This window comes from Phoxinus phoxinus (genome assembly GCF_949152265.1).
Source record: "Phoxinus phoxinus genome assembly, chromosome: 19".
Taxonomy (NCBI): Eukaryota; Metazoa; Chordata; class Actinopteri; order Cypriniformes; family Leuciscidae; genus Phoxinus; species Phoxinus phoxinus.
In genome coordinates, this window is record NC_136894.1 from 13530049 (window position 1) to 13545260 (window position 15212).

Genomic DNA, 15212 nt, shown 5'->3' on the forward strand with positions numbered 1-15212 from the left:
AGAAGGATATGGTGTTTTTATTTACATTATATACATTTGAACATGTGTTTAGAAAAATATGACAATTTCAAACTTTGACAAAACATTTTCAATAACAATTTTAGTTATTTATACTTACATAATAGGTGACAGCTGTAGCCTTACTTATCATTACTGTTCAAAATTGTAAACTTTAATTTAGGCTACCTACAGAAAATAATATGCGCCGGTCACAGTGTACTTAGCAGAATAAGATGAAACTAGTTGCAAGCTTTGACTTTGTCAGTGAACTGAAGTTCTTTCCTTCGTGATCCTGCCTGACAAGTACCAGGCCACATGCAAGCTGATCTCCTATGTGGATCTTTCCACATCGGATGCTGGTTGGAATAACGGTCCTGTTGAAGACAGTGCCATCAAACATAGTTACAGACTATATTGTAATGTAAATATCATTCAAAGACATGTAATATGGTACAACATATTCAACAAATTGTGTAACTTACCTAGACCTCTTCTGACTTGTCTCTGCAACAAGTCTGTTGTGGCTGGTGCAGGTACGGGGGGCACCAAACCAAGCTGTCTGGGGTCATCTGGTCGAAGGCTCCTCCTTCTAGGCATCCCCACTCTGCTTGTGAGTCTGTTATTCACAATCCTTTCTTGTACCTCGGAAATGTATCCGTAGGTTTTTTCAGATTTCAAGGCATATACACTGTATCTTCTAGCGTTCTTCTTATACAATCTTTTAAAACTGGAATTAGACAATTTAAAACCATCGGTTTTTAAGTACAACAAGAAACAACCTTGAGTGTTAAGACAATCAATTGCATATAAAACATTTGCTGAAAATTGTACTATGAATGTGAATATTATATAATTGTAAAACGTACATCTCTTTGCCATCCAACGTTTTCATTGTTGGTCGGTTCAGGTGAAAATTGTAGTCCAAAGCAGCAAGCAGAACTCTTGTCTCGTAAACTGGTGGGCTGAAAGCATAGCGCTTGCTTGCATACATCAGGATATGGTTGTTGAAAGACTCTAGGTCTGCAGTCGATCTAATAGAACAAACAAACAAATAAAATACTTCTGTGTACATGAGAAGTAAGCACAAATATTATTAATATATATATCAGTGTGAAAAAGTATAGCCACACTACCTGAATCGCAGATATTTGTGAACATCTTTCAGCCACCTCTTATTGAGAACTATATCCACTAAAGCTTTGTGGCACTGGGAGTCTCTCTGGATCCACATCTTTCCCCGCATTTGCTCCGATTCAAGGTGCCCGTGTTTGCAGCTTCCCATAGTCCAGGTGTGAATGTTGCAGACATGGTGAAGGATGCCTACCCATAATGCCTGAAAAACATAAAAATGCACTAAAAATATGTCCTTAATATAGCAATTAATGAAAATACTCAAAGATATAATGAAATTGTGTGCTTACAAGAAACTCCTCACGTGTGTCGGCAGTCTTGCAACACCACCAAAAATGGTTGACTATGTCCTTAAGCCAGTTGAAGAGGATGGACTGTCCTTTTATCTTTGCTGTCTTGAAAAGACAAAAACAGAAATATTACTGTAAAATACAGGCATTTAAATATAGTCTGTGTGAAGAGTCTGACAACATCTGTTGTCTCTTTATAGTGCAATACGTCCATACTGTCATCCTTCAACTACACATAGTTCAATAACCCTGATGTACAGAATAGAAACTTTATGGGTAATAAATGTTTCACAACATGAGCCAGTTATTACACTTACTGCTGCTATTTTTTTGGCAATGTTCTTTGCACCATGCCACATGTCCAGACTGTGATGAATTCCAAAAGCCTTGTATTTGCCTTTGTCTGGGTCTATGAAGTGGTAAATAATGTCATGGTACTATAATATTTATATTGCTGTTATACACATGCATTCATACAATATATCACTTGAATACTTACTCATAAGGGCACCAATCTGGGCATGAGCATCTGTGCAGATCTCCACTAGCTTTATGTCTGATGTAAGCTTGTCCACAGTCTGGATGAAACCCTCCTTCTCCATGACGACAGAATTCCATGATGTTTGCCGCTTGTCTACAGTGGCAACATGAATGATCTCCTTACTCTCATTCTCCATGGCGGTGTAGCTGCAGTATTGTGCACAGTGACCAGGAGAGTCATTTCTGCCATCCGCTGAATTTAAAAAAATATATAATTCAACAGAAAAACAGTAATTACTTGCTTCCATACTGTCATTGTTTAGTGTATTCAATAGCTTTGATACATAATACAGTATCAACTACACACCTAGGATAACAACATCTTTCCCTTGAAGCCGACAAAGAGCCTCTGTCCTTCTCTCTTCCCAGAAGTCCTTTATTGTATTGACGCAGTAAGTGTCCTGAATGGAGAAGAAGGTGTTCCTGTTCACCATCCCCATGTTCATGAATTTGAACAGGAGGGCAACCTTTGCGTAGTTGTTGCCAGACAACAAAATGTTGGTGGACAAGAGAAAATCTCCAGCTTGCATACCAAACTTCATTGCAGGCTGTGAATTCCACCTCCACAAGCTGTGTCCATTAGGACAGATCTAAAAGTCACACAGAAAAAACATTTGCTTTTGTCATGTACAGCACTGGCTTTTGGTATAACCTTTCATTTTATACTAATTTTAAGTTGTGATATTCTGTGATTGTCTGGACTTACCCATTTGATAGTAGCTGCTGTGCCCTTGGTTGTGATGTTGATCTCAAAGGGTGCAACAGAGTCACACGGCGCACCAGTCCTCAGAAGGCCAGTGCATTTATCCACAGGCAGGATCAGAAATGTAGCCAGTTGTCTTAAGCAGTTCTCGTACACTATGGAGGCTCTGACACCTATGATGTCATCTTCACAAAGGACATTCTGTGGTTCTGGAAAAACAGGGTCATGATCACAGGGAAAAGGCTCATCAGGAGGGTCTTCATGTGCTGGCAGATCATGCACAGTCTCGTCGATTCCAATAACAGGAAGTCCATCGATAGAGTGTGCTTTATTCAGTGCTCCACCCATTCTGTTGACGCAAATAAATCTGTAGTAAACAGGCATCACAAAACAATTGCAAATTAAGAATGACAAATAACATACCGTATAGAAATAGGTGGAAGGTACTCTTCATCCGAGCTGAAACCATTCTGTCCATCATCTATTTCAAGGGAGTAATGGGAAGCTTCATCTGCCCAATCAATTCTGTATATAATGACACATTTAATGTAAAAACAAGATATCAAGTAAATTTGTAGAAAAATAATACATATAATTAGGAAGTACTACTTACATTCATTGGGTCGTTGAAAGATTTTTCCTCCAAGTCGTCCTCAACAATGCTCATGTCATGTAAGCTGCAAAAAACATATTACAAATATTTATTGTGCAAAATTTGGAAATAAGGGATACACGGCTAAAACTTATGATGTGTACATGTTACCTTTGTTCAAGGCCCTGGATTTCAGTGGCTTCTGGAATGACATCAATATGCTCATCTCTGTAAAGAATAACCAGAGTTTAGGTGTATATCCCACATATTATCATTCAGCAGTAGATATAGACCAAATATAAAATAAAATTACACACTAATCCTAAAGTTTATTTTTATAAACAAAGATATTAGAAAATAAATAATATATTAGCATGACTTACCTGTCTGTTCCACTAGAAGCACCAATGCTAGACAATGCTGGAGCTGGGACTTGCGAAGGTTTTCTCTTCAAGGGAGTCGATGTTGCAGGACCCGTCTCGTTCCTGGAGAAACAACAGAAGCATCAATATGCTACATGACACAGTCGCATAAGACTGTAATACATTACTCTAGTGTAATCCATAATGTGTTACATCTTGGTAGGGCTAATAAACTGAACATCCCAAAAACTGTCACATCTAGTGTAAGTATGATCACCGACAGACAACATGGAAAACGTAAGCCAACAGTGTGTAACTTTGTAACTTTCAGTACCACAGTCCATTATAAACCACATCATGGATAACGTTTACAAAGCCATAGTCAGGTGAGGATAAAGGGTCTTAATATGTAATATAATAATACTAATCAGCTGATTATCTCACGAACCTAACCAGCACATTTATCCCCACATAGCAAAGCCATAACACAGCAAGGGAGAAGAACTAAGTAACATGAAACAATATAACTACATATTTTGCACTGACAAGGGAACAGTCACTTCTCACGGTGTCTATGGCTAGCTTAGTAATGCTAACATTATGAAACAACAGTTTTCATTTGCATAGTTAAAGTTGGAATACCTAACCTGTCCAGAAGAAAACAGGCAACTTCGGCGTCGCTTTGAAAGCCTTTTTCCCTCATAAGACCCTTCCATCGTTCAAAAGCCACACCGATGTTGACCCGCGATTTTTGCCGTCTTTTGTCCCTTATTTTTCTGGCTTCATACTTCCTCTTCTTTGAAGCAGATTTACCCTCCTTCGGCTCTTGTTCTAAACAATATCTGTGGTCGTTCATATTCGCAAAATTCCGCTGCATCTTTTTCTAGTGCTTCTCAATGAAGTTAGTGACGAAACGCGCTCTGTAGCTCTGTTTGTTCGCTTTCGGCTACGGTAGAAAAATGACGTCACAATATGTCGCGCTTCATAGAGGGGGGTGCCCGCGCTTATGTAGATATAAATGACTCATTCTAAGGTAATACAAACATAACAGTTCATTAAGTAAGGTCTTTATACACCACTGAAAACATAGTATTGGATCTTATATTGCATTTCTGTCAATAGATCGTCAGAAATATTACACATTGCACCTTTAAGGATTAATTTTTAGGCTTCAATCTCGGAAAATAAATCTTTCCCGAAGCGTCTTTCGACGCAGTACGAGAGAACTCTACGTAAGAGAACTCAAGGTATCTTAGTCAAGTTTTAGTCGACTAAAAGTCTCGTTATTTTAGTCAAATTTTAATTAGTCGTCTAATTTTAGTCAAAAGAAACTCAATATTTCTAAGTTTTAGTTAAAACATTTTAGTCTTTTTTTAAATAACAAATTATTTCTGACATTATTTCTGATAACCATTTCAGTCAAATAGTGTTTCACACATCTCAAATATTGGTTAAATTTCATAATTACCTGAAAAAAATGTAATAGATTTTTTTAATGCAACTAGTTTTTAACATTAATCTGTTCATAACAGATGAATATTCTATCTCCTGATGATGGCAAGTAGAGACGATTGGAGACGAAAATGAAGAGAGATTTTATCTTAGTTTTTATTTTATGCAAAACATTCTCGTCTTTTTTCGTCAACAATAATGCATGTTAATGTTAATTTAGTCTTAGTCAGCGTTTTTGGACATTGGTGCAGTCTCGTCATCGTCTCGTAGTCATGGAAAAAAAGGTCGTTGACGAACATTTTTAGTCTCGTCTCGTCTGACGAAATTAACACTATTTGGATGAAAGCGTTCGTCTGCCAAATTATTACAAATATAATGTAAATGTAATCTTGACCGACCTGTTCCCTTACTGGCGAACATGGCTGAGATTTTGCAGCAGCTTGCTGCGTCTGTGGCCAGGGCTTTTTTCCTTTTTAAACGCTCCCTCTCTGCGTTTACGCTCCATTTTTTGAACTATTTAGTCAGATATTACGCAGTGCTTCGTGACGTTGGGTGGGATTGTCATTTTCACTCCGCCATTATGATTCGTCGATTGAGAGATCCGTCAATTAATTCGTAGTTGCACACCAGCCTATCACATGCCAGGCTGATCGTCTGCACAGCGGCAGCCGGCAGGCCTTTTTTTTTTTTTTTGGCAGCCGGCAGGCCAGAACGACCGTCAGGCCACCGGGAAATGTCCCGGTGCTCCCTAAGGCCAGTCCGCCCCTCTGGCCACGCATTGGATTGTACATTGCATTGCATTAACAGAAATGCAAACATCTTGCGTATTGTTTGGTCATACCACAAGGTGTCACTGTGGCCTCAAAGCTTCAGCACTGCCACTCTGAGCTCGATTGCTATGTAAAACACGCCTCCCTCATTAGCATACAGAGCAATACATTTATAAATAAATAAATGTAGACATAAATGCATATATACATAAATAAATGTGAAAATAAATAAAATTGGAAATAAATAAATGCATAAATAAATAAATGAAAATATAAATAAATGTGGAAAAATATAGAATTATACATAAATAAGGAAATAAAAGTATATATAGAAAGTATATATATATATATATATTTCGCATTTTTATTCATTTGTTTATTTATTCATTTATTTATTCATTTTTAATTTCTGCAGGTTTGGTCCTCCATACTCACAGGGGACCCAAGTTTGAATGTGACTCGCAGTCGTTTCCCGATCCCACCTCTCTCCAGTCACTCTTCACTGTCCTTTCTGAGTAAAGGTAAAAGGCTCAACAATATAGTAAACAAAATAATTGACACATTATAACCATACTGACACAAAAATTTTGACTGACACTGACAGCATTTTATTAGATAACAACAACCAACAGAAGGCAAATAGAAGACTTATACAACTTATACAACTATACAATAACTACACCGCTATGCTCAATAAATAAAAAAGATGTAATGTATTTTCAATTAAGATCATACATATATTAATTTGTCTATAACAGCTGAATTTGTGTAAGATGTTGCACTACATATAGCTGTCACTGAGAATACGTATTTCTCTGAATAAGTATGAAATTAATACATCAAGTTTACATCAGTTTTAAGGTTTCCAAACATGGTTATGAATGGTTTTGGATGGATTCAGCCACCACTGCTGCATCCAAAAAGTCCTAAATAATGTTTATGGCACTCTGGGCCTAAACCATATTGGTTTCATTGGGATTAGTCAAATGGACAGCCATTTGTTGTGTTGTCCGAAACCATATTGGATGTTATTGAGTGCAATCTTTCCATCTGCACAGCAATAACTAGTGTAGGCTACAACTGATGTACACTCAACATCTAGAGACTACCCATAATGCACTGTGAGGGAATGAATTCCTGCATCTCGCCAGAAGATGGCACTGCAGCTGAATCATCCATTTAGCCATTTTCCAAACTGCTGGTCTAATGAGGGTACAGCATAATATCATACAGGTATAAATTCCTTTTTAATTGATTATACAATTTTAATTAAGATTTATACATGCTCATTTCCATGACAGAGTTCAAGGTCAATCTTTTCACTACTGCTTAAGCTGCCAATTCGCTAAGTTTCAAATGATTATTAAACAGCAAGCACAAACTAAGCAAAAGCAGCAGCCCTTCCAACACACTCTGTGTCTGAATTTGCTCTCACATTTTCATTCAGTCCTTTAAGTGGGCTATATTAGTGGAGTAATAGTGAATAAGGGTATGGGTGCGATTTCAAACTTTTTGAATCAAATTTTAGTTCATGTTTCTTTAATGTTATGATTTTCCTTGTCACATAAACTATCCCTTTAAGAAACAAATGTTGTTGTGATAGATTGTGATAGATTAGATTTCCAAATTAATATCACAACTTGATAAAGCTGGTGTTGTTTTTGACATGAATAATTGACACCTATCAAATGTCACAGGTTCCATTTGTGTCCATTTCCTACTGTGGTCTTATAGCACTAATGGCGAGTCATAGTTTACAATTACTTGCTGAACAGAGGCTAAAAAAAAAAAACAGTTGCAGCTTTGATGACGACCTTTAAATTGCGCTGTTTATATGTTAGTATTCATTGATATGTTATGTATCATTTGTCCCTGACCCTATCTGCTGAGCAACAGACCAAACCAAAGTATTTTAGATATAAATATGACAAAAATTATTTACCGAAATTGGAAATACTCCAACAACAATGATAACTCTGCAAAGGCAATAGAGTCAATAACTGTGCAAGTCCAAGGCAGTAAGAATAGACCTTCATCACAGTATGTGCGTCATCACATTCAGCTTCAAAAAGCTTTATAATATTTTTACCTCAATGGATCATTGCCAGTTTTGGTAAATAAAATAAATTATCTTAGTTAATACAATAATGATACTGAAATGTGAAACGTGTTCTCTGTCCATGCTATCTTAAATTAACTGACCTGTTAAGGTCCATTCCCACCAAGAACAATAACTATAATGATACAAAGTTCTGTCATAAAATATGGCACAGGAAGGCAGATTGGTTCCTGCTGACTCAATAAGCTTGCATGTTCAACCTTAAAATACTTGATGGTGTTCTGGTTAAAGACATGCTAAGGCTTGAATTTGGCTCCAAGGCTTGAATGTCGTTCCAAACCCGTAATACCTTCATTCATCTTCGGAGCACAAAAATAATATATTTTTGATGAAATTCGATGGTTCAGGGGGGGCTCTATTGACAGCTATTTACTAGCACTTTGAAGGCCCAGAAAGGTATAAAGACATCATTAAAATAGTCCATGTGACTACAGTGGTTCAACCTTAATTTTATGAAGTGACGAGAATACTTTATGTGTGCCAACCCTGCATTTCCGGGTCATATGTCAGAACGCCAGCTCCTGAGTCATCACCACACGCATGCATCGCGGTGCTCTCGTGAACGCGTGAATACATAACATTTCATAGCTTAGGCGCAAAAAATGTGTTACACTACTCTGAACGTATAATTACTATAATGGTTGGTAACACCTCACATTATATCCTTATTTGCAGATGACATTGCTTTTTCTAGACAATCCAGTTCAATCAGTTCTCTGCGTTTTAAATGTATTTAATCAGTTTAGTAATCTAACTGGGTATAAAATTAATTGGACAAATACTTTTTCTCTGCTGGATATAGTTTTAAAAAAATTAACAACAACTTGGCTAGAGTCACCTCAGATCATGCAAAGTGGACGCACCTTCCTACTTCTTTCCATTCAAGAATATCTGTTATTAAAATTAAGTTATCTACTTTACAGCTGTCACCATTATGTCCAGTTCCTAGACTTTCAGTTGTTTTCATTTCATCACCTGTGTTTCCCTGTCTGTTTCCCGCCACCAATCTGTTTCCATGGACACTGATCACCTTCCTCACAGCTGCCTGTCATTTGTAATCCCCATCACAGCGTATTTAAGTTCCTGTCTGTTATCAGTTCAGTGTCTGGTATTGTTTGTGTTTTACATGCTGTCTCACCTGTTCCTGTGTATCCTGAGTTTACTTCATTAAAGAAAGTGTTAATTCTACTTTCATCTCCGCCATCCTTCCTACCAGTCATGACAACAGCGCAGCAGAACAGATGGGGGTTGGTCCTTCCCAAGTTATACGCTGACTCCTTTACTCTCCATGCACTGTCAATCTGGTTTAGACCAAGTGTATCGACTTCATGGTGGGCTAAGGGCTATTGAATAATCTCTTTTAACACTTTAATGTTGTATATTTTTTCTTACTTTATATTGAACTGACTACTCAATAAAAACAATTGTTCTGAAAAACAACAACAATTTAAGCCAGTGTCATACCTGTTTTTCATGAATTAGCATTAAGTTAATAATTAAATTGATAATGTAAAGGAATAATAGATGCACAGGTCATCTTTTAAAATGCAACTCTTAAGGATAACTGTTTATCATCTTTGTAACACTGCCATCCATTTGCAGAGGTTTTTGTCACATCTGTACTTAAAATGTTCTTCTTTGTTCACAGAACCTATTTATAGCATTGTTCAGCTTAGGCCCAGGCAATGTGTTAAACTAATATTAGAAGATTTGTCACAGCCACGTCATGGCATATAATTTGCACCACAAACCTTTGACACCCACAACCACTCAACCATCGACAGGTTAGAAAGACAACCTATAACTTATATCTGATTATCTCAGCTCTACATTTAATGGTAGGTAACTGAAAAAAAAACATTAAATTAATCATATTATTATTTTAAAGAGACAATTACTGCTTAACATCCTTTTTTTATTTTGTATTTGCTTTAAAAAATAACAATATTGCACATTTAATGAAGGTATTATTGTTACAATTCGATACTGTTCTTGTTAAGTTATGTTAATTTAAACAATCACAATAATGATTTGACAGAAATATGGAAAAATTACTTATCTCACTACAGATGATGGGGCAGTTCCAGATTTACCTTGTTGTTTTCTGGGCATTGCTTCTCGTGACCATTTGTGGAGAGGATAACATTGGTGCATCAAAAGAGTGTGAGGATGCTCCCTTTGTTCCAGGACACAATCTTGCTGGAGAGGGATTTGATGTTGTGACCATGGAGCGAAAAGGATCTTATGTGATCAAAATGGAGGAATGGGATTTAGGAAACGGCACTTGTAAATTGCGCAAAAACGATTACATGAATGGAATAAAACAGAAGCTACCAGCTGCAGTTGTAGACTGGATGACCTTGCCAAACTGTTCAATGAAAGTCTCCAGTAAGATCTTTGAATCAAGTGAAGCACTGGTCAATGATTCATCATCAGCACTCTCAGTCGGCTGGAAAGTTGGTTTAGATGTCAAAGCTGCTGGAGCTGCAGTCGGAAGCACTCATTCCAGGGAAGCGAAATTTGCAATGAAAAAATCAAAAGAAGACAAATACAGTTTCACCAAACATGAAGTTACATGCAGCTTTTACAGGTGAGAGAGTTGGGTTGCTTTTCCTCATAGAATGACTTAAAAAAAAAAAAAGAAACCTTTAGTTGTAAATTACTCCCTCTTTGATCCCACTGAATTTAAACTATTTCTTTACAGATATCGTCTAGCTGAAAATCCTCCTCTTCATGCAGAGTTTCTTGAAGCAATCAAATCACTCCCTGCATCCTACGATCCAGACGCCTACCGCAACCTGATCACCACATATGGCACTCACTTTATCACAGGTGTCAAGTTAGGGGGGCAAATGAAAGCCATAACAGCCATCAAAACCTGTCAGGCAACAGTGAGTGGGCTTACAGACACTGCAGTGAAAGACTGTTTGGATGTTGAAGCCTCTGGTTCATACTATGTGGTGACTGTGAAGGCAGAGAGCCATTTTTGTAAAGAACTGAACAAGAAGATGGGCACAAATCAAAAGTTCAGCACCATGTTCAATGAGCGTCAGACAGAGATTATCGGAGGAAACATAAATGGAGAAGATCTGCTTTTTTCTGGTTCATCACACCCAAATTCCCTTAAGAACTGGCTGGAGTCTTTGAAGAGCCTCCCTGACATTGTGCACTACTCTCTGAAACCCCTCCATTTCTTACTGAGTACTAAACACCCTGCCAGGAAAGGACTGAAGAGAGCTGTTGAAGAATACATAATAGAAAATGCCCTCATGAAGGTTTGCTCAGAGCCTTGCAAGATTGGCAAGAAGTGCAGTGCAAGAGACCGATGTGCTTGTGTTTGTGAAAGCAGCCAAATTATAAAGTCTAACTGCTGTCCACCTGAAAAAGGACTTGCCACCCTGAAAGTCTACAACCTCAGAGCCGAAGGTCTGTATGGAGATACATTTACTCAAACAGATGGTGCTGTAACAGTAGAATATGGCACACAAACCATGCGTACTGCGACTATTGATAATAATGACAATCCACGTTGGCCAGAAAGATTTGACTTTGGTCCTATTAAGATTAGCATGGCCAATAGACTAACCTTTAAAGTGTATGATGCAGACTACTGGAACAGCGACCTCCTTGGTGAATGCTCTTTTGATCTTAGAAGTGGAGTTGTGAGTGACGCTTGTCCTTTTAAATATGGCACCTTCTTTTTTACCTATGAAGTGAAATGTGCTCCCAGTCTAAATGGCCCACAGTGTAATGAACACAAACCTTCTCCAATGGATGCCCCTCTGGCTGACATTTTCAGCTCAAGAAATGGTGTTCTGGTTAAAGATATGCCCAGGCTTGAATCAGCTCGCAATTTCACAAATAAATTCAAGAGCGCTTATGGAAAACAGGTAAAGCTGTAGGACTTTAGAAGGATCTCAAATCCTTATGCATTAAAGCCACAATCTTGCAAAGCTTTTCTGATAATCAAATGCTTAAAATGTTTAAGTATAAACTTTGCTCAATTCTTTTAATTCCTATTACTTGTCTTTGTATTTTGTTTTATTAAAGCATTCATAAAACCTGATTTGTGTGATTTATTTACTTTTTGGGTAGAAAAACTTGCTAAAACTGCTAAAACTGACAACTGTTATGCAAAATATCTGTATCTAAAACCTTCTTCCTGGAGGCATACCATATCAGTGTTTGTGGTTATTTGAATAGAATGATTAATTTGGATATAAAATCATATAAACTTTTACACCTTTTGCAAAAAAGTCCTTGAAGCAAATTCAGTCACATGCTTTGTGTCAAGTTAAATCAGAGCTATCAGGGGTCTTTACTATGATGGTAACAAACTCAGGGTTACAGGATTAGTTTTGAGTTGACGAAACAAAATCAATCCATTCAGGCTGTACTTATTTTTTGTATGTTAGTAATTATAGACACCTATAAAGTGTGACCTTTGATAATGTACATAAGTATTAAAGTGAACAGCTTACATGTAGTTATTTTTAAAGCTTTATTTGTCAATTTCAAATATTTTTATATTAAATATTATCTGTATATATTTATATTTATTTAAACTAAATGCTGAATAATAATTGTTTAACTTTGCTCCGGTGTAATGGATTACAGGTATTATAATAATAATATAAATCATAAATAAATCATATAAAATAATTATAATAAATGATCATTGCTAAAATTCAGACAATTTTTTCTTTAAAAAATCTTTACTATGTAGTGACCTTTAATTTGGAACAAGAGAAACTGGGAGTGACTTTATTGCGTCAGACATGTGTCACTTTGCTCACAGCTGATTGGTCGAATTTCGGTTTAGATCTCTTACAACATAACCTGCCATTTAGAGCAATGCCCATGGAGCACAAGTTTCTAAGGCGATGACCCTGCTAAAATCCGATACACTTTAGTAGTGCCTATCCACTTTGTGCACATATTATGGTGGATAATTTTCACTTGAATAAGCTTACTACCACTAGCCAAAATTTCCAAAGGTTATTATTGTAACCTCCATTCCCTGACGTGTTGTCAAGTGACGACTTTAGGGGTCAGTCTTGGGAGCCCCAAACACCTCTTATACTTCAGAAAAGGCCAATGAAATTGGTGTGTGGAATTTGCATGACTGGCCACGCATTGGATTGTACATTGCATTGCACAGAAATGCAAACATCTTGCGTATTGTTTGGTCATACCACAAGGTGTCACTGTGGCCTCAAAGCTTCAGCACTGCCACTCTGAGCTCGATTGCTATGTAAAACACGCCTCCCTCATTAGCATACAGAGCAATACATTTATAAATAAATAAATGTAGACATAAATGCATATATACATAAATAAATGTGAAAATAAATAAAATTGGAAATAAATAAATGCATAAATAAATAAATGAAAAAATAAATAAATGTGGAAAAATATAGAATTATACATAAATAAGGAAATAAAAGTATAAATAGAAAGTATAATTTTTTGGGGTTTTTTTTACATTTCTTCGCATATTTATTCATTTGTTTATTTATTCATTTATTTATTCATTTTTAATTTCTGCAGGTTTGGTCCTCCATACTCACAGGGGACCCAAGTTTGAATGTGACTCGCAGTCGTTTCCCGATCCCACCTCTCTCCAGTCACTCTTCACTGTCCTTTCTGAGTAAAGGTAAAAGGCTCAAAAATATAGTAAACAAAATAATTGACACAGTATAACCATACTGACACAAAATTTTTGACTGACACTGACAGCATTTTATTAGATAACAACAACAAACAGAAGGCAAATAGAAGACTTATACAACTTATACAACTATACAATAACTACACCGCTATGCTCAATAAATAAAAAAGATGTAATGTATTTTCAAATATAATAACCTTTATAGAATATTTAATAAATATATAAAAACGCTGCAAAAAGATTCTCCGCCATGTTTAAAGATAGTGGCCCACCCACCTCGGGAACGTGGGTTTTTCACCAAACTTTCCAGTGGTAAATATGACTTGAGAGGGCATTCATGTCCAATTTTTAACTAGGAAACTCGTATTTATGATAATTCCGATAGCACATGAAGGCAGCATTAGTCTGAACATACATAGTCCAAACATGATGGAAAAAGATCATACATATATGAATTTGTCTATAACAGCTGAATTTGTGTAAGATGTTGCACTACATATAGCTGTCACTGAGAATACGTATTTCTCTGAATAAGTATGAAATTAATACATCAAGTTTACATCAGTTTTAAGGTTTCCAAACATGGTTATGAATGGATTTGGATGGATTCAGCCACCACTGCTGCATCCAAAAAGTTCTAAATAATGTTTATGGCACTCCGGGCCTAAACCATATTGGTTTCATTGGGATTAGTCAAATGGACAGCCATTTGTTGTGTTGTCCGAAACCATATTGGATGTTATTGAGTGCAATCTTTCCATCTGCACAGCAATAACTAGTGTAGGCTACAACTGATGTACACTCGACATCTAGAGACTACCCATAATGCACTGTGAGGGAATGAATTCCTGCATCTCGCCAGAAGATGGCACTGCAGCTGAATCATCCATTTAGCCATTTTCCAAACTGCTGGTCTAATGAGGGTACAGCATAGTATCATACAGGTATACATTCCTTTTTAATTAATTATACAATTTTAATTAAGATTTATACATGCTCATTTCCATGACAGAGTTCAAGGTCAATCTTTTCACTACTGCTTGAGCTGCCAATTCGCTAAGTTTCAAATGATTATTAAACAGCAAGCACAAACTAAGCAAAAGCAGCAGCCCTTCCAACACTGTGTCTGAATTTGCTCTCACATTTTCATTCAGTCCTTTAAGTGGGCTATATTAGTGGAGTAATAGTGAATAAGGGTATGGGTGCGATTTCAAACTTTTTTATTTCAAATTTTAGTTCATGTTTCTTTAATGTTATCCTTGTCACATGAACTATCCCTTTAAGAAACAAATGTTGTTGTGATAGATTGTGATAGATTAGATTTCCACATTAATATCACAACTTGATAAAGCTGGTGTTGTTTTGACATGAATAATTGACACCTATCAAATGTCACAGGTTCCATTTGTGTCCATTTCCTATTGTGGTCTTATAGCACTAATGGCGAGTCATAGTTTACAATTACTTGCTGAACAGAGGCTGAAAAAAAAAAAAAAAAAACAGTTGCAGCTTTGATGACTACTTTAAATTGCACTGGTTACTATTCATTGATATGTTATGTATCATTTGTCCCTGACCCTAT

General features: G+C 36.6%; 2 protein-coding genes across 4 annotated transcripts in view; one reads left to right on the top strand and one right to left on the bottom strand.

Moving 5' to 3' along the window:
• LOC306987326 (uncharacterized protein) overlaps window positions 1–15212 on the bottom strand; it is a 214267-nt gene continuing 199055 nt past the window's right edge. Inside the window, exons 2-15 of one of the 3 annotated variants that reach the window (XM_079591485.1) lie at window positions 3832–3843; window positions 3640–3741; window positions 3428–3484; window positions 3278–3341; window positions 3088–3189; window positions 2668–3013; window positions 2269–2551; window positions 1921–2154; window positions 1739–1830; window positions 1422–1526; window positions 1134–1333; window positions 867–1031; window positions 483–727; window positions 1–374 (exon numbers count right to left, since the gene is read on the bottom strand). In XM_079591485.1, the coding sequence (XP_079447611.1) occupies window positions 331–374; window positions 483–727; window positions 867–1031; window positions 1134–1333; window positions 1422–1526; window positions 1739–1830; window positions 1921–2154; window positions 2269–2551; window positions 2668–3012 (1713 nt within the window). In that variant the 5' untranslated portion in view covers window position 3013; window positions 3088–3189; window positions 3278–3341; ... (1 more) ...; window positions 3640–3741; window positions 3832–3843 and the 3' untranslated portion in view covers window positions 1–330. Of the gene's footprint in view, window positions 375–482; window positions 728–866; window positions 1032–1133; window positions 1334–1421; window positions 1527–1734; window positions 1831–1920; window positions 2155–2268; window positions 2552–2667; window positions 3014–3087; window positions 3190–3277; window positions 3342–3427; window positions 3485–3639; window positions 3742–3831; window positions 3844–6275; window positions 6334–15212 lie in introns of those variants that run through there. The other 2 variants (XM_079591487.1, XM_079591486.1) reach the window with 2 other exon arrangements.
• Window positions 9608–12024, top strand: LOC306987325 (perforin-1-like). Its single transcript, XM_079591484.1, has 3 exons — window positions 9608–9797; window positions 10029–10549; window positions 10664–12024. The coding sequence occupies exons 1-3, from the start codon at window positions 9795–9797 to the stop codon at window positions 11859–11861; spliced, it is 1722 nt and encodes a 573-aa protein (XP_079447610.1). The 5' UTR covers window positions 9608–9794; the 3' UTR covers window positions 11862–12024.